Source organism: Hemicordylus capensis, chromosome 2 (assembly GCF_027244095.1).
Source record: "Hemicordylus capensis ecotype Gifberg chromosome 2, rHemCap1.1.pri, whole genome shotgun sequence".
NCBI lineage: Eukaryota > Metazoa > Chordata > Lepidosauria > Squamata > Cordylidae > Hemicordylus > Hemicordylus capensis.
The window spans coordinates 201,884,864-201,904,491 of NC_069658.1; the positions used below are offsets into that span (position 1 = coordinate 201,884,864).

Below are 19,628 nucleotides of genomic sequence, written 5' to 3' on the forward strand. Positions count from 1 at the left end.
TAGAAACTCTGAATACCACCAATCTGCCGTTCAGGATGGGGAACAGTGTGGGGCTGATTGGTACTGATCAGAATCCCTAACTGATGCTATGCACATTCAACTCCAACTGCTTTTGGATCAGAGCCTTAGGGGATCCACCAGCATTGAAAATGTCAAGAAAGAATACAAATTAGCAAAATTGGTCTTTAAAATTAGTTTTTGGTCTACCTTTATTTCAGCTGTGATCCTGACAGAGTTTTACTAATATGACTACTGCCTCCCCCTTTTTCTTCTTGTTTTAGAAACGTGGGGTCTCCTCAGAGGAGGAGGAAGGTGAAGTGGACAGTGAGGTTGAGCTGCCGCTCCGACAAAGGTGAGTGATGTTTTAGCTGATGAATCTCTCTCTGTTGAGCATATTGGGGTGGGGGTGGTTGGTTTCCTTTTTAAGGCTTCTCCAAATGGTCTGTTTTAATGCAATCAGTGTAGAATTGTTATCAGTATCAAGTTGCATGTGTGACACTTTATAGAATGTTTGCAAATACAAAAATGGTTTATGGGCTAAACCCATAGAAGCTTTTGGCACAGGCCAGAGGATTCCTACTTGGCCCCCCAGGGATTTCTACTCCTCCAAAAATGTTTTTTTGAAATATTTTGGGCAGGTGATATGGAGTTCCAGTTCCTATGTGTAAGGGGGGGGAAACCCTTGCCTTCTAAAGAGGCGTTACCCTGTATTAGGTCTTGGCCTGAGGCACCGAGTTGTAACACTCTGCGCTGCTTTGTGGAGCAAAACCATGAAATCCTCCTGTTTAAATAGCTGATTTGGAGGAGCAGCACTAACCTCCACCTCCTCATCAGAAAGGTGTGCCCACTCCCCATCAGAAATAGCCTCCTCTGACTTAAGAGGACTCAGACCCAACTGCTTTGTCTAGGTGGGGTGGGGAGAAGGAGGTGGAGATGGGGTGGTTAGGTTCATCCCTATGAGGAAAGTTTGGGATTACTGAACTCAGCAATACCAAACCGCTCAGGTGTGCACCTCCTGTATTTCCCTTAAGCTGGTCCAAAGGAGCCGAGGAGCCCTGCTCGGAGCCCTCTGAGGCATGGGAGTTGGGTGACTGGTCTGCAATCGTCCATCCCTAGGCTGTAGCAAGCACATTTGCGCCAGAATTTGTCATGGGGATACGCCCCCTGTCACGGCAGGTGCATTGGTGACTAGAGAGGCCCTTCTTCACCTCCTTCAATACCATCCCTCACAGCCATTGTTTTATGTTGTTGAGGAGTGGTCTGGGGCTCAAACATGGTACTGACCTCCCCTGAGGATGGAGACATCTCCTACCTCACAAGAGTTCCCCCTTACTGTGTTGGCAGAGCAGATAGAAGCTGAGCCCAACACACTTGAACTTGCTCCTGCTGAGGACAACGTGAGCATAGCACCCAATCGCTCTGGTGTCTTCCTCTTCGTTCTGCAGGGCTCGCGTGGGGGAAATCGCAAGGCAGTACCCACATTAGAGCCATCTGCTTCAGGGGCTGACTCCCTAGTAGACATGCTCAGGCCAGTAAACAGAGCTAAAAAGCTTCTTCTTTCCTTCCAAAATAATAATTAATCATCCAGTCAACCAACCAAGAGGAAAGAATAACAAGTTTTCCTTAGTTGTAGATAGTTCTAAATGGTAAGGATGAAGAGCACTGTGGTTACCCTTCCTATCTGGAGCAAGACAGGGGGAAACTGGGATCCTAGGGGAGGCTCCCCCTACTCGCTGGCATGGGGTGGCGCTCTGGTGTGTTTTCCTCTGATTGGCCCGGTCAAGGAGCAAGTGATGAGGAGCAACCTGCTGTTGGATGCTCTCCTCTGCTGAAGGATGTTCAGAGCACGACACAAATTATCTGACTGAACCTTTAAGTAATAAATGCTGGTAGAACGATAGAGAATAATATACTGAATAAAACTGGGGATTTGTCCATATAAGAGGCCTTCACAATCACTTTGACTAGACCTGGATCAAGTACTCATGAACAAGCATTACAGTCGACACACTCAACAGCAACTATTACATATATCAGAATTATTGAATACAGGTTGCTTAAACTTTTAATGTGATTTTTTTTTTAAACCACCTTATGGGTGGCATATGGCTAGGATGAATTTTCTCCTCATACTTTCAATGCATATTTATAGGTATGCTTGCATAATTCAGTCTTAATCCTGATTTGTTTTTAATCTGATATGAATTCATCTGGAATAATCTTAATCACTGAATCAGATGACAGCTGTCCCAGAATCACTGAAGGCTGTTTAGAAGAATGGAAATGATCAGTCCTTTTACTTAAAACCAAAGCTCAGCACTGGAACCTGTTTTCACTGCCAGGAATTTAAGCTAATGTGTGATATAGTCTTCCTGAGACTGTACCACTTTAGAATGGAGACAGAGAATAGTGGGTTTGAACTCCTCCGGTAAAATGCTTCCTATGTGTTGTAAAACTAGCATGTTGGAGGGAAGACTATTTATTTATTTATTCATTCATTCATTCACTTTTTATACCGCCCTTCCAAAGCTGGCTCAGGGCGGTTTACAAATAAAACAAAGACAGTTAAAATCAATCAACAATTAAAAATATAAAATACCATAAAACAATTAAACAATAAAACAGTTTAAAACTCTGAAAAACAGGTACATTAAAAATGCTTTATAACAATTTTAAAACCCTGGAAGGCCAGGCCAAACAGATAGGTTTTAAGGGCTCTCCTAAAAACCAAGAAAGAGTTTGAATTACACATTTCTGCAGGGAGTGCATTCCACAGTCCAGGAGCGGCTAAAGAGAAGGCCTGTCTCTGAGTTGCCACCAGACGTACCAGTGGTAACTGGAGACGGACCTCCTCAGATTACCTTAATGTGCATGCAGAAGAAGGTGCTCGCGAACCTGGACCTAAGCCGTAACCTGGACCTAAGCCGTTCAGGGTTTTAAAGGTAACAACCAGCACTTTGTATTTTGCCCGGAAACATATCGGCAGCCAGGGCAACTGTTTCAAAACAGGCATAATGTGGTCTCTCCGAGTTGCCCCGGAGACCAGTCTGGCTGCTGCGTTTTGAACTAACTGAAGTTTCCGAACTACGTACAAAGAGCGCATTGCAGTAGTCAAGACGAGGTTACCAGCTGGTGCACCACTGTTTTGACATCATCCTCTTCAAGGAATGGACGCAGCTGTCAAATCAGCCAAAGCTGATAGAAAGCGCTCTTGGCCATGGCCTCCACCTGAGATACCAGGGTGAGGCCTGGGTCCAGTAGTACTCCCAAGCTGCGTATCTTCTCTTTCCGGGGGAGTGTAACCCCATCTAGCACAAGAAGATCTAACTCACCACTCAGATTCTGAGCCCCCACAATGAGCACCTCCATCTTGCTTGGATTCAGCTTCAATTTGTTCTCTCTCATCCAGCCCATTACTGCCTGTAGGCAGGCATTTAGAGAATGAGTGCCATTTCCTGAAGATGAAAAGGAGAAGTCGATTTGGGTGTGATAACACCCAGCACCAAATCTCCTGATGACCTCACCCAGCGGTTTCATGTACATATTAAAAAGCATTGGTGACAGAATGGAACCCTGAGGGACTCCATATAACTGCTCTCATTTTGAGGAGCAACTGTCACCAAGCTCCACCATCTGGAATCTACCCGATAGATAGGAGCAGAACCACTGCAAAGCAGTGCCTCCTATCCCCAACTCCCCCAAGTGACCCAGAAGGATACCATGGTCGATGGTATTGAACACCGCTGAGAGATCCAAGAGAATCAACAGAGTCACATTCCCTCTGTCAGTTCCCTGGTAAAGGTCATCCATCAGGCTGACCAAAGCTGTCTCAACCCCATAACCCATTCTAAAGCCAGTTTGAAACGCGTCTAGATAATCAGTTTCCTCCAAAACTGCCTGGAGCTGGTCAGCCACCACCCTCTCAATCACCTTGCTCAACCAAGGGAGATTGGAGATTGGCCTATAACTATCCATCGCTGAGGGATCCAGGGAAGGCTTCTTAAGAAGAGGTCTAACTATTGCCTCCTTCAAACATGGAGGCACCCTACCCTCCCTCAGCGATGCATTTATGATATTAACTAGGCCCCCTCCAACAATCTCCCTGCTAGATCGAAGCAGCCAAGTTGGGCCAGGGTCCAGAGAACAAGTGGTAGGCTGCACCGCCCCAAGCAGCTTGTCCACATCCTCAGGAGTCACAGACTGAAACTGATCCAACCTAACACTGCAAGAGGGATCACTGGACATCTCCTTCATAGACCCTGTAGAAATAGTGGAGTCCAAGTCGGCCCGAATACAGGAGATTTCGTCTGCAAAGAACCCACCAAAAGTGTCACAGCAGAGTGCCTGATTTGAAGCGGAGCAGAAATTATACTCCTCACAACCCAGGATAGCTGTGCCGGACGTGAACCTGTGGACGCAATGCGCGTTGACCAAAATTCCAATTTTGCCGCACACATAAGCCTTCAAATGGGTCCTATGCTGCATCCTGTCAAATCTGAGCCGGGTTCTCCTCCACTTTCATTCCAGTCACCTACCCAGCCGCTTCAGCCCCCGCAGCTCCTTGCTATACCAAGGGCCCATTTTTGAAGCCAGTCTGGAGGGACGCTTAGGAGTAATCATGTCTATTGCCCTGGTGAGTTCCTTATTCCAGGTTCCCATCAGGGCACCAACAAAATCATCGGCTGCACCAACTTCAAAACCTTCCAAGGCCTTTTGGAAACCTACTGGATCCAGCAGCCTTTTGGGCAGACCATCCTAATAGGTCCATCACCCCTGCAGGGGTGGATTGTGGCCGTGATTCCAACCTTAACCAGGTAGTCGTCCGTCCATGACAATGGGGAAACCACCAGATCCCCCACCCACGGAATACCCCCCTGATTGGAACAGAAGACGAAAATCGAGTATGTGGCCAGCCACATGAGTTGGTTCAGACACTAATTGGGATAGGCCCATAGTTGTCATGGCTGCTATGAACTCCTGGCCAGCCCCAAAGGGGATATTGAAGTCCCCCAGCACCAAAAGCCTGGGAGACTCCAACACCAACTCCGCTACCAGCTCCGTCAGTTCAGTTAGGGAGTCAGTTGGGCAGCGGAGTGGACGGTACACCAACAGAATCCCCAGTTTATGCTAGAACGCTTTCCCCTGGCATGCTAGCTTTCAACATGCAAGGTGAACCTGATGTAGGGGAGATTCAGTTAGTTCAGGAATATTATAAGTGCAGGGATGTGGTCAAAAACAACAGGCCCCCATCTCCTCTTTTCTCCTTGTAACAGGTAGCAAAACAAAATGTGTGATGTCACATCACTATGCTCTGAGTTTATCTGCCTTCATTCTACTTAACTGGCCGATGCTTGAGCGGGGGCAGGGAAACTTGGAGTGTAGTAGCATCATGTCATCTATCTATATATTTAAAAGCCTTAGGACTCTATACATTTGAAAGCCCTAGGATGTATGTTGCACATCCCGTGGTATGTGGCACATCTCGCGAGAGTTGTCCAGAGGAGAGAGAAGGCACGGAGTAGGGCTGAGCAGCGGGTGGAGGGGCAGCTGCTGAGCAGGAGGTGGCAGCAACGCTGAGGCAACAGTAAGAGACATTGAGCAGATGCCTCCATCGCCCTGCCGAGTCTCCTCACGAGGACGACGGCCAAGGCGGAAGAGCACTCCAAGGGCCGTCAGTGCAGGCCGTCAGGGAAGCCACAGCTCAGCCGTTCTCCTCACGAGGAGACTTGGCAGGGCAACGGAGGCCGGCCCTTGGTGCACTCTCCCACCCAAATTGGCCATCCTCCTCACGCGGAGACTCAGCAGGGCGACGCAGCAGAGGCCAGCGGTAGGCGGCAACCTAGGCTGCCACGATGCTGCTCTCCCTAAGAAGGGGAGTGGAGGGGGAGGCTGAGAGCTACAGTTGTGGCCGGGGAGAGCAAGAGAGCTGGGGGGGGGAGGCAAAAGAGAGTTGTGGGGGGAAGAGAGGGAGAGAGAGTTGTGGGGGAGAGTAAGAGTGTTGGGGGGAGAGTTGGGGGGGAGAGTTTGGAGTTTGAGTTTGGGGAGAACGAGCAAGAGAGTAGTGGGGAGGAGAGAGAGTTTTGGGAGGGAGGGAGGTGTGGGGAGGGAAATGGGCAGTTTCGCCACCTCCACTGCCATCCCAGATGGCAGGGGGAGGCTTAAGGAGGGGAGAAGGCAGGACAGGGAGCCGGATTGTCCGGGGAGGGGTGAGAGGCAGAGAACTAGGGTGCAGAAGTTCTGCGCAGGGCCAGCTAGTATGTTTGGCTTTACTACACGCTACGAGGAAAAGAGGAGAAGCCTCATTGCTGTTTTATATTCTGGCAGCCATGCATCTCCCATCATGTCTAGTTCTGGCCTTGGTCTTGCAGTTAGTGCAGCAGGTTGTTGATGCAGTTGAGTGGCTTTGTTCCTGCAAGCATCCTTTCTAGATTCTCCAGCAGGAATGTCCAACTTCTAGGCCTGGCAGGATTTTGACATGGGGCGAGTAAAATCTAATCACAGTAAAAAAAAAAAAATTTTTTTTAAATGTAGGAGTTGTTGGCTTACCTCAGGCTGGAGTCTCTTGGCCTGGCAGGCACCATGGTGCTGGGCTGAGGCAGCAGAGGTGAAATGAGCTAGGTTGAGGGCCTGGAAGTGTGGTGCCCCGGAGAGAGAAGCCGGGTGCCCACGGCCATTTTATCCTCGGTTGCCTTCCGTTGTGGGGAGTGGGGGAAGGGGAGGAGATGCCGCTCTCTGCCCATCTGCGTATCCAGCAAGGCCTCTGCTGTGGGGGAGGCCGTCTGTCTTGTCCATCTCTCCTCTTCCCTGTGCTTCCAGCCTGCCCTGACTGGGCTGCCGAGGAGTCACCTCTCTGGACTTCCTGCTTCTTCGGAGGCAGCTTTCCAGCTGTGCCTGTTCAGTGCTGACCTCCCTCATCCTCAAAGACTATATCTTACATGGCTTCACCCGCTGCCCCAGCTGTGAGCCCCCATCTCCAGGGCAACCAAGCTGTGCTTGTCACACCTTCTGGCCCCACAGTCAGTGGAGGAAGGGTCCCAGGGGCCGGCTGCCAGTCTCCTTCCTTCCCTCAGGCCGCCACCAATCACCTCACCTTCATCTTGGGATCAGCTAAATCATGTGAATCCTTCCCCTGTAGAGTGACTGTATTGCTCTAATTATTTCTATAGACGGTGTTTAATAACTTCATCAAGGGCAGCAGGGGAATGGTGGGGTGGGTCAAATATAAGGTCTGATTGTTAGGCCTGTGGGTAGGTGGGTTTCTTGTATATAATAGTTAGGGCTACTCCCTATTAATCTGTGGCTGCCATGATGAAGAAAATTACCTACATTGAAGTCCCGCTGAAATGAAAAGGACAAGTTAGGCAAGGGAACTACACTGAATAATTTTCCTCATCATGTCAGCTGGTGCCTCACTATATTTTGGGAAAGGAAGTTAGGAACCCAGATTTCTGTATTTTGTTTTTGACCCAACTTCCTGTGTGACACATGGTTATGTTTAGCCTCACAACAACCTGTGAGATAGGTGAGGCTAAGGGGTGTCACCATGTGTGTTTCATGGCTGAACGGGGATTTGAACTTGGGTCTCCCAGTCCTAGTCCAGTGCTCTAACCATTGCACCACACTGGCTCTTTGAGTGTAGGCAGACCCTGGCCATGTATGAAGGCTTGAGGGTCCCATTGCTAACAGGCTTCTCTCTCTCTCTCTCTTTCTTCCTTACCCAGATGGCCTCAGGCAATGAGTAAGCGGCCGTCACTCTCCACCTTCAGCTCAGAGAACTTTTCCGACGGGGATGGTGAAGAAGGCACTAACAGTGAGGGTACCACAGCTTCTCACAGTGGTGGCACACCTGATGTGGCCAGCACCAATACAGATGAACGCTTGGATGCCGAACGTTCAGACGATGACATCCTGGGGCACTCCGATGGTCTGTCCGAAAAGGAGGCAGCCATTCGGCTTGTCAAACGCCAACTCAGCGCTGAGCAGAATGCTGGTGAGGTGAGCGCAGTACAGTATAGAGAAGGAAACAACGACCACACAGGCTGTAGTCCTCCATTTTACCTCAGGATTCTCCCCAGGATTCAAACATGGGCATTACAAGGACTTTGGGAAGACTGTTGGGCAAAAATTCAATGTACATCAATATTTTTATTTTATTTTTATTTTTTTTAAAAACACCTTGTGGGAGCTGGTCCAGTTATAGCCCCTGGGGCCACCACTTTGATGTGCATGGGGCTGGTTCCTGGGTCCGCTTAAACAATCAATCAATCAGACACAAGGTTGGGAATCATTAATTGAGGCTTTATTGCTTCTGCAGATAGCAATAGGTAATCAGTAGGATGATGGTTTGTTATGACTATGTAAGTACAGTATAAGTAAATAGGAATGCTGCATTGAGAACCCTGGGTATCTGCTGTAGTTCTAGTCCTCAAAGCTGCGAAGAGTGACTTGAAAGTGTACAGGCCACTTTAAGTGAAATGTCAGGAAGAGGGAGCCGAGCAAGATTTCTAGTGGTCAAGGGGCCTTTGTCCCCTATACTCCTCATTGCCTGTTTCCATAACTAAATGTGGAATATCTTGTGCCAGAGAGGCAATTCTGCCTCATTTGTTTAGGTTCTAATGTTTAGCTTTTTGTTGTTGTTGTTACTACCTGTATATGAGCCCCTGGTGGCACAGTGGTAAAAAAACTGCCGCCCTGTAACCAGAAGGTTACAAGTTCGATCCTGACCAGGGGCTCAAGGTTGACTCAGCCTTCCATCCTTCCGAGGTCGGTAAAATGAGTACCCAGAATGTTGGGGGGCAATATGCTAAATCATTGTAAACCGCTTAGAGAGCTTCGGCTATAGAGCGGTATATAAATGTAAGTGCTATTGCTATTGCTATATAAAGTAATTAAATGCAGAGTATGCACCAGCTCAGACCTGGGCATTACTTTGTCTAGGGGCAGATGGTTTCCTCCCACCCCTGACCCCTCTTTCTTGCTCTTTCTCCCTCCCTCTTGTACAGGACCCTGCTGCCTACGAGGATTCAGACTGCGACAGTGCCGAACTGGACCACCCAGGCAGCGGGGAGTTGCAGAGACTGCCGGACATGCCCAGTTTGTGATCTCACCTGCTTGGCCTTCCCTTCCCCATGCACCAGGTTGTACAGATCCCAGCCCCCACTCTTCCTCCCCCTGCCTCCCTGCACCACCACCTTCTCCCCAGATATTTATATAAATAATCTATAAAGCTCTATATAAATCTATATATCTCATAATCTCTGGAAGGAGAGCCAGCACTCCTCCCTCCCCCCGCCCCCCCCCCCAGTTCCTGTATCCTCTCGTTGGGGGTCAAGGGTCAGCTCCTGCCATCAGGGGCTTGCTGTTTGCACGTTGGGCAGCTGGAGACATCGAACAAATGAACACACACAAACCTGCCATCATCAGCCCCTGCTCTGCAACTCAGCAGCAAAGCATTTTATCCAGTTGGCGCTACACACTGGAAGGTCCAGATCCCCTTCTGTTCTGCTTCAAGCAGCCAGGACATGGCAGGATCCAGTAGAGGACCAACCAGCTCTAGCCAGGCCTGATGAGTCACCAATGAGATACAGAGAAGACTTGGGCTGGGAAGTGGTGCTTTCATCTGCCAAAGGAAGCAGCAGGGTGCTCTGGACGCAACCCTAGGGCCCAAGGCCCATCTGAACATCAGGGCTGGACGTCACCCATCCCAGGCGCCAGACTGTCTCTGCGATGGACTCAATGCATGTTTGGGCCACAGTCAGCACGGAAACTTCCCCCAACCCACAGCTTGAAAATAAGTTGTTCTCCCCACTCTTCCCACAAGTAACAACCAAAGCCTAAGCGCAACAACCTCCCCTTCTCCCAACACATATACACTCCAGCTTGTGGGAACTGAGTTCAGAGCCCAATCACTGTTTCACCCCCCCTGCCCCCACCATACTGTGCGTGTATATTGATTTCTTTGTACATGCACGCATTCCCACCATGTGGCCCCTTCCAAGTTTGGGATGGGACAAACAGCTCCATACTGCTCTCTGCTGGCACCAACATGCACTGCACTTTTTTATTTATTTATTTTTTAATTTATAATGAGGAATGTTTACATTTGCACTTAACGTGTGTCCCTGTCAGATGGGTCTATGTAACAGGGGGTGTTGGTGGGGGTGGGGGGTGGGAGAAGCGCAAGGGGCAGGAGGTGGGCTTGGCGATACTGAGCTCTGATTCTCACAAACTTCTGTCATGCTTAAAAGGAGAAGAGGGAGGCCATTGAGTTTACACGTGTGAGGAAAAGGCCCTTTCTTCTTGGTTTCTCAGGTGAAGGTCCTGGTTTGGAGAAATAATTGGGTTTCTTTTAAACGTGTTGCTTATTTGTGTTCGATAAACTGCAGGAAAGTGAGAGATTAGATCAAGTTACATGCAGGAAGGATCTAGAAATGGCCCTGCCCCAATGGAACAGGCAATTGCCGGAGGGGAGGGTGTATCTGAACCATGACTTCTGGGAGCAGCATACCACCCACAGTGAACAAGCCTACTATGGGGTCTACTGACCTATCACATGACAGGCGCTACTCTGAAGCTGCCATGAGAGGCACAAGCTCCTGAATGGAACATGGATTGACAGCTCAAAATGTCTTCCTGTACTCATCTCTGCTAGAGCCAGGATGAGGTATCGCTCTATCCCCCAGCTGTGTGGCCATCTCAGTAAGGGCAGGGGGGCATTTTACCACTTCCTGAAGAATTGTTCATAATGCCCCTCTCCCCCAAGAACAGCACTGAAAAGTGAACACCAAGGAGGCATTTTTCTCCCAAATGCTCACAAGCCAGATTAATGTGTGAACACAGAGAGCAGGGCACAAGCTTGCTTCGTAGTCTGATTTGAAATTGGTGGGATGTGTCTGTGGCTCCTCATTCATATAACCAGACGTGCTCAGAGCTTCTCTTCTCTTTCTTCTAGTCCATGTCCCAGCAGTGCTCCCCAGTCCTGAGAACAGGTTAAGCCATAGTATTCTCTGATTCCAATGTTAAAACTTGCACAGAGCAGCAGCAGAAACGTCATGGTGCTAATTCCCTTCAGCCCACTAGGGGGCAGGATCACCTTAGGTACCCAGACTGCTGCCTTGTAGTTTCATGCTTTAGGAACCACAAATGCTCTTCCCTATTAACAGGGGAGATGTAGCCACTCTGAAAAGAAGTCACTGCAATCATGAGCAGGCTTTGCTCAGTGAAAAAAAACACATGTTTTGCATAGGCTGAAACTTCACTTTGCTGGCTCTCAAGTAACCAAACAGTGAGAAAATGTTGCCTGATCCACTTTAGAAAGCCAGATTTGAGACCCAATCAGGACCGACAATGCAAAATCAGATTGTGCTATATGGAAGCTTACAGCCTTATACCTGCTGCCAAGGCATGATCATGGTTACAGAAGAACAGGAGGCAATAGAGGTGCCACGTTCGGGGGCACTGAAGCACATCTCCCCCAAGTGTCTGATCCTTCCATAAGCTCTGAAGGGAAGTGAGATTAGATATTCTCAGCTGGGTACTAACAATATGCTCTTCACACAAGGCCGGGGGGGGGGGAGAGAAGAGGCTCTCCAAAGTCTGACCCAGTTTCTTGGCTCCAAATCACAATCAGGGTTGCTGCTCTCCCAGAAGTAAAGAAAGGCTGTTACACACTTTGTGGGTGTGATTTTATTTTATTTTATTTTATAGAGAGTTTGCTGAGCTTAACGTGCAAAGAGGCGGCCAAAAAATTATTTTTGTAAGCAACCTGGCCAGCCCCCATTTAAAGCTGCCAGCTCTAGCAATAATGCAGACAGGAGAGGTCGATTAGGCCATTGTGCTGTGTCCATCCAGCAGATGGTATAAGCAGGGAGTGAGAGTAGAGAGCATTGACTAGCAGGCAAGGAAGGACCCCTGTATGAACCCTGGAGGCTCCCAGGACCATTTCTTCCCCTCCCCCAGCTACCTAGAGGGCTTTGTGAAAGCACTCAAGTCTTCCAGGCCTGGGCTGTGTTGCAGGCCATTTGAACAGATGGGTGTGAGGGCTGCTGCCAAAAAGCCCATTAATGCCAACAGCAGCGAGGAGGAGCGTAAAACCTGCCATCTCTGCAGTAGGTACATCAGAGGAAGCAAAGCCATCTCTTGCTGCTAGCAGTTGTCACTGGGTTAGCATTCAGTAATACAGGGATGCAGAAGGTACAGCCTAGAGAGAAAGAGCCCTCTTGCCCCACACTGCCTTGGGCAGTCAGAACGGCAGCACCAGCGGTTCTGCTCCTGCCCATGGGAGACCAGTGTGCTAATCTTTCAAGCAAGGAGGGGGAAAACAGATGCCATTAAAGCTGGACAAAAAATCAAATCAGAAGTTAGGAGATGGTCTATACCAGTGTCACAGGAGGAAACACTGTATTTACTCAAAAGCAAATTCAGTCCATGTTGTTGCTCAGAGCAAATTATATACATATTCAAATGAGTGGCCCATCCCATCCTGGAGCCCTGTGGCAAGGCAACAATTATTTTGCATTACACACCCACACCCACACAAAAAGCACCTGCTTATGTCTCTTCCCTTCCCTCACACCTAGTTCAAACAGAATTGTGTACTTTTTAAATGTATGCATTTGCATAATTGAGACAACATACTGTGCTCAGATTTTCTTTGTTCAGGGTTCAAGATTCCTTGGCATAGAATTTCTAGCAGAGTCCAGTAAAATGCTGGGCTGAATCCCAGATTCCTGAAAACCAGTTCACAAGGCCTAACAGTGGTTCCTAAATATGTTCATGCTCAGCTACTGGAAAGTTTCCAAAAGGGAGAACCCATGGTACATACATTGCTAAGAGTGCTCTTGTTGGGCCTATAAGACAAAGATGTAATTTCAAAGGCTACAAGATCTAAGTGGGACACAGACATATACAATACCCTATTTACCTGAACCCCAACACTAGTCCCCCAGCCATTGTGGGGTCATCTTCCTTGCAGGTAAATACAGGTATAACTTTTCTTTAATTAAAAAAGAGGGTTGTCTTAAATTGAGTTTTCCCTATTTGAGTAAATATGATAGTATCCGGTCAGTTGAGGCCAGGTCTTCTTTGGGGGCCTCTGGTTGGCCCATTTGACAGAGTTGTGGGCCAGATTTGGTATGATCCAGCCAAGGCAATTCTTGTACTCTAACCAGTGAGAAATTATGGTTTTGGCAAAAACATGAAGCTAGAGTTTCACACAAACTTCAACACACAATGCCAGGTTTTGCAAGATTTAAGGCCGTGCAGTTGTGGTTTAGATCTAACCCATTAAAAATTGAATTAGTGCAGGGAGAACAGAGCTAATTTGAATATGCACCCCGCCACTGGGCCTGAGAGGCCACACAGGTTTTCAAACAGGTGCTCTGTTCTCGGGTATTTGTGCCATGCTGGATCAATGGTGTCTCAAAAACTTCCGTAAGAAGAGCATTCCCAAGACCAGAGGCAACACTAATGCTCCCTGTAACAGGGATTCCCAGAGCTTGGCAGACCAATTTGCTCCTAGAGGCTGATGTCCCATGGAAAAAGACCAGGTGGGGGCTTCCTGTCTCCCCCAGCAGCAATGGCTTTTGACTGGGGATGATGGGAGTTATTAACAACTAGTAAATGCAGGCCCGTTGAGTAACGGGCGCTAGTGAGTGCTCCGGGGCCCCCGGCCGCCATTCCCCCTCCCACCGCCACCAGCCTCTATGCTGCGGCCGGTCTCCCCGGCCGGGCAAGGGCCCCAAGCTGCCCGGCTTCGGCGGCGGCGCCAGGCCTCGGCGGCGGCTTCGCCACCACCTCGGCCGGCTTCCCCCGCCGCCTCCTCCCCCCACCTGGCTTCGGTGGTGCGGCCAGGCCACGGCCATGGCTCCGCCACCGCCTTGGCCGCGCTGCGTCCTCTGGCCGAGGCGGCGCCTCCACATACCTGGCTTCTTCGGCGCATACCTGGCTTCTTCGGGGCGGCCGCTTCTGGCCGCCCAAGATGTCCGCCGGGTCCTGGCGTTCGTTTGTCCCTTGCTCTGTTCTGGGCATGCGCTGTGCACATGCCCAGAACAGGCCAGGCACGGACGGACACCAAGCGTTTTATTAGAGAGGATAGCATCTGGGGATATCTGCTACAGAATACTGGGAACCACCAGCAATGGCTTGGATCCTATGGCACCTTGACCATAGGACTCTGAAACAGATTACACGGAGATGCAACTGTGGCAGAGCACCTACTTTCCATGCAGAAGGTCCCAAAGTCAATCACTGGCACTTCCAGTTCAAGCACATCAGGCAACTGGAAAAGACCTCTACTTGAGGATCAAAGTACACATTTAGCTACTTGGGCTTCCATATTTATTTAAAGATATGACCCAATTTCCCCCTCATATTGTTGTTACAACACGAAGCTCCCCAAAGCTACTCTTTGCATAGAGAGGGAAAGCTCCCACTATCTATCCTGAGACAAATGGCAACTTCAGAGGAGAAATTTTCACTAATGAGTGTGTGTGGGGAGGGGGGGTCGTTAAAACTCTCTCCACAAATGCTACGGTTCCAATCCTGATCATGCAGTTATTTTAAACAAACACAGATACTGCATTTAACATCACATGTCATTTGAGTCCCTAATTTTAGACAGAGAGGACTCAGTAATGGATTTGATGGACCAAGGATCGGAGGCAACTTCCTCTAGTTCCACAAGAGAATTGCAGAACTTAGAAAAATCTCATAAAATACAGGTCATCTCATTGGCAGCTGTTACCCTCTAACACTCAAAAAGACAGAACTGGGAAGGAGGAACAGAACAGCCCGCCACCCTCTTTGAGAACTAATTCCTTACAGATCGCACAAGGTATTTGGGATCAACTCAAGGTGGACAAGCCTCTTCATTAATGCGGATGTTTAACCACTTGGGTTGATTTGGGCCTCTGTTGTATCTCACATGATCTCAGCTCAGGGCTCTGGATGGCTGCATTGATTTCCTTCCCCATAGTCAAGCTCTCAAAGGACCTGCCCCCTTGAAAAGGTCACACTGCACAGCAAACATGAACACATGACCCATCCTAACCACCCCCAACCCAGTTTGTCATTCTTCCTGTGGAAGGCAAGTTCTCAGTCCCTTAGGTGAAGCCATACTTCCTACCACTTTGGATCCGTGCATCCTCTACACTGATTTTAACATCCGTCCTTGTAAGATACATCATGTCTGTATGGTAATAACATTGCTAGATGAATAATGGCACTGCAGATTTCAATTAAAGACCATTTTGTATCGAATACTGGTGGTTTTTTTTAAGCTCTCAAGTGCAGATGTGTACATTTTGGGGAGGTGGGCAGGGAAGAGAAGTTCTTCCTTTCATACAAAGCTTCCAATGAATTTTCAAACACAAGGTTCTAGTATACAGGTGAAACTCGGAAAATTAGAATATCGTGCAAAAGTCCATTAATTTCAGTAATGCAACTGATATATGAGACAGACGCATTACATGCAAAGCGAGATAAGTCAAGCCTTAATTTGTTATAATTGTGATGATCATGGCGTACAGCTCATGAAAACCCCAAATCCACAATCTCAGAAAATTAGAATATTACATGGAACCAAGAAGACAAGGATTGTAGAATAGAACAATATCGGACCTCTGAAAAGTATACAGTGTACTGTGCTTGATTGGCCAGCAAACTCGCCTGACCTGACCCCATAGAGAATCTATGGGGCATTGCCAAGAGAAGGATGAGAGACATGAGACCAAACAATGCAGAATTGCTGAAGGCCGCTAATGAAGCATCCTGGTCTTCCATAATACCTCATCAGTGCCACAGGCTGATAGCATCCATGCCACGCCGCACTGAGGCAGTAATTGCTGCAAAAGGGGCCCAAACCAAGTACTGAATACATATGCATGCTTATACTTTTCAGAGGTCCGATATTGTTCTATTCTTCAATCCTTGTCTTCTTGGTTCCATGTAATATTCTAATTTTCTGAGATTGTGGATTTGGGGTTTTCATGAGCTGTACGCCATGATCATCACAATTATAACAAATTAAGGCTTGACATCTCGCTTCGCATGTAATGCGTCTGTCTCATATATCAGTTTCACCTTTTAATTTGCATTACTGAAATTAATGGACTTTTGCACAATATTCTAATTTTCCGAGTTTCACCAGTATGGCTACCAATATATGCTTGAAAATGTGAACCATAATACCTTCTAAAATGCCTCAAAAGGAAGGGGGCACTGAATAAGACTTCCAAGGGTTTGTGCCTGACCCGTGCCACTCCCAATAAGCAAAACCAGAGCAAATTATGCAAATTGGCACATAAAGACAATATTATTATTTATTTATTTTTAAACAGCATACTTACAGTCCTGAACATAGCTAGGAGTTCCCTGCAACCACCTCATACATCTTCCATTTCAGCTTCCATTACCAGCCCAACTCAGGACTACAGGTACTTGAACACAGCGACACAAATACCCCCATTTCTACTTTCAAAGTCCAGCCCAGAATTTTGGATGGATGAAGAACTGTAGCAAGAGCAAGCATGGGAAGTGAAGTTTGCTGGCTCTAGTGATCTGCGGTATTAAGAAACACAGACCCTGGCAATTGTGTACAGCCATTTGGTTTCTGAGACTCCAAGGGTGAAAGCAGAGTGTTCCAAACTCTACAACAAGGATGCTTAACTGTTTCAGAATGAATGCTTGCCTTCCACCCTACCTTCTGCAAAGCATGAATAGGCTGTTACAAAGGTCAGGCATAATCCAGAGAGAAAAGGCTCACCCACTGCAGGCCAAGACAGAAGCTATAGTAAGACCCAATAAGCAGTCTTGTGGAGTTTAGGAAAAGGAACCAATTTTGGGTAGCTAGTATGAGGTGGCAGCCTGGCTGTATGCCTATTGCTTCTTTAGTGTTTGCCCAACCCTAAGAAGGGCCTTATTTCAGTCCGGCACAAACGTTATCTGACCCATGTTAAAAGATGCAGTTTTTTTTCTGGGGAGAATGTAGGAAGCACCTTGAAGGGGGACCTAACTGTGCAGAACCTTAACACCTCTATTATAAACCAATCACCCCTCTAAATCTTCTGGCAGAGATGGTTGCCTGTAGAGCTGCTGCTTGCTAAGCCTCTCAGGTGCTATAATGAAAGCTTGTCCACTAAAGATGTTTCATGTTTGAGTGTGTAGAAAAGGACCAGAAAAAGCTGCTGAATCCCATTTCCAGTGGTCAGGACATTAGCCTCCTGCATAGCTCCTGCTCTACTTCATGATTCACAGAAGTAGAATTGTACATGAGAAATAATGCAAAACTGGCAGCTTGAGAAATTCATTGTTTTTGATCACAAGGTTTGGTTTATCCTGGAATGGAATCCCTCCGCACAGGACCTGCAGTTCTACAGTTCAACATAAACTCTGGGCGTTGTTGTACACCATCCAGAGCCTTCAGATGGGGCGGTTTATAAATGTAACAAATAAATAAAGCCATGTTCTTATGCAAGGCGGATTGTACTACAGTTGTGTAGTATCACTTAAGGTTTTGAACACTTGGATACATTTTCATGCAGATCAAATATAGTTGCTTCCCTCAAGAAGACATAGGGAAGCAGGACAAGAGCTGTTTCTGTAATGCCTCTGAGTATTCCGTTCCAAAACTCCCTCAAGAGAAACCGAGTCAATTCAACATGGTCAATCTGAACCAGTGTGTCTTGTGGATTCTATTTTTGAGGCCATTTTGTCCTATTCTCTACATCAGGTCTCAAGTTTCAGACCAGGATTGCTATAGGATAGCAGGGTGAGGGGGATGCACCAATAGAGTGCAAGTGTGATCCTTTCCCCTGAAAATCTAGCAATCTAAAGGAAGTCACTTCCCCTTTCGACCCGATGGGAACAGCAAGCTTTGAGGATGGATCTATGCAGGTGCTCTCTCAGCAGGCAGATCTTCTAGCCTTTTCTTCCTCTATTTCTTTTCACACTGCAGGTTTTTCCAGGAAGTGCAGCGAGGGAAGAAGAAGAAGATTTTAAATCGACATCTATAGTTAGGCTGCAGGCTGTAGCGTAGGCATGTTCACGAAACAGATTTTGCATTTTATTTTGAGCTCGACACAACGCAGAAGGCCAAAATAGTTCACCGAAACAGTGGTCAACCCAGTTCTTTCGATGAGCAAACTGTGAAATGTTTTGAATGTTTCAGCTGTAAAGAACAATGGGAAAATGCAAAATACCCCATTGTTCCCCATGGGTAACTCCTAGGGACACCAAAGTGGGTTGGGTGGTAAGGCATGATGGGTACTACCTATCACCCAAGCCACCAAAAAAGCGTGCGTGTGTGTGTGTGCGCGCGCAAACAGGCAATTTTAAACCTTTCCTTCAAACCCCTATAGCAGGGGTGGGGAACCTTGGCCCTCCAGCTGTTGTTGAACTACAACTCCCATCATCCCCAGCCACAATTTGTGGCTGGGGATGGTGGGAGTTGTAGTTCAACAGCGGGAGGGCCAAGGTTCCCCACCCCTGCCCTTTAGGACCATAATCCAATCGGAAGCCAGTGAAAGAAGTCAATCAACAGGGGAGAAAAGGCCTCCAAAATGGCACTCAAAATGCTTTGAATTGAAACGGGGTAGCAAGCATGACTTATCCCCTTGGCTAAGCAAGGTCTGCCCTGGTTGCATACGAATGGGAGACTAGAAGTGTGAGCACTATAAGATATTACCCTCAAGAGATGGAGCCTCTCCGGGAAGAGCCGGGTTAGGGTTCCCTCCCTGGCATCTCCAAGATAGGGCTGAGAGAGATTCTTGCCTACAGCCTTGGAGAAGCCGCTACCAGTCTGTGAAGACAATATTGAGCTAGATAGACCAATGGTCCAACTCAGTATATGGCAGCTTCCTATAGTCCAAGTTCAAAACAGGCCCTTATTTAAAAGGCATTTTGTTTTGAGCTTGAAACAGTAGAAACAGCCCGTTTAGAATTGAAATTGTTAGCACATCCCTACTGGAGTCATCTGGTATCCAAAAGGTAACCAGAAGGTTACAGCAAAAATTTGAACAGAAGATTCTTTGTCTTCTGGATAGAAGAATGCTTCTAACTAAAAGCATAACAATTAGGGGAGTGCAATCTGATTTGAGGTCAAATTGATTCAGGTTGAATCGGGCAATTTGTAGATTCAGCCTTGAATCGAGACACCCTCAAAATAGAGGGCACAATTTGGGGTTGAAGCAAATCACCCAGTCCTGAGGCAGGCTGATGCACTACACCTGGAGCGGAGGGCTGGTCTACCTGCCAATCCCAACTGATAGACAAGCTCTCCCTGGGGGAAAGCGCCATTTTGAGGCCCATTTTCCAAGCAAAATGGGCCTCAAAATGGCGCTTAAGTCATCCAAATTGATTTGGATGATTCGTCAAGACAGTCTGCCAAGCTGGCTGTTCTTGACAAATCAATTCAATGGTCCTGCAATTCAATTAGACCTTGAATCGAACTGCAGAATTTGATTTGTGCACACCCCTAGTAACAATCTAATTCTATACAACTCACAATTGCAAGAACCATTTTAAGCACTTCCAAGTAGTCAAGTTTCAGATTTAAAAAGGAATCAAACACAGGTAATAAAGGCTGAAGATAAAGAGTCATACCACCACATTTCTATTCACAAGGAAAAAGC

At 47.6% G+C, this 19,628-nt stretch overlaps 1 protein-coding gene across 2 annotated transcripts in view; it reads left to right on the plus strand.

The window, feature by feature from the left end:
* MAP3K12 (mitogen-activated protein kinase kinase kinase 12) overlaps positions 1 to 15,258 on the plus strand; it is a 152,275-nt gene extending 137,017 nt beyond the window's left edge. For both annotated transcript variants that reach the window (XM_053297519.1, XM_053297520.1), the window contains exons 12-14: positions 282 to 352; positions 7,722 to 7,995; positions 9,003 to 15,258. In XM_053297519.1, coding sequence (XP_053153494.1) covers positions 282 to 352; positions 7,722 to 7,995; positions 9,003 to 9,101 — 444 coding nt within the window. In that variant the 3' untranslated portion in view covers positions 9,102 to 15,258. The remainder of the gene's footprint in view (positions 1 to 281; positions 353 to 7,721; positions 7,996 to 9,002) is intronic.
* Positions 15,259 to 19,628: the final 4,370 nt, after the last annotated feature.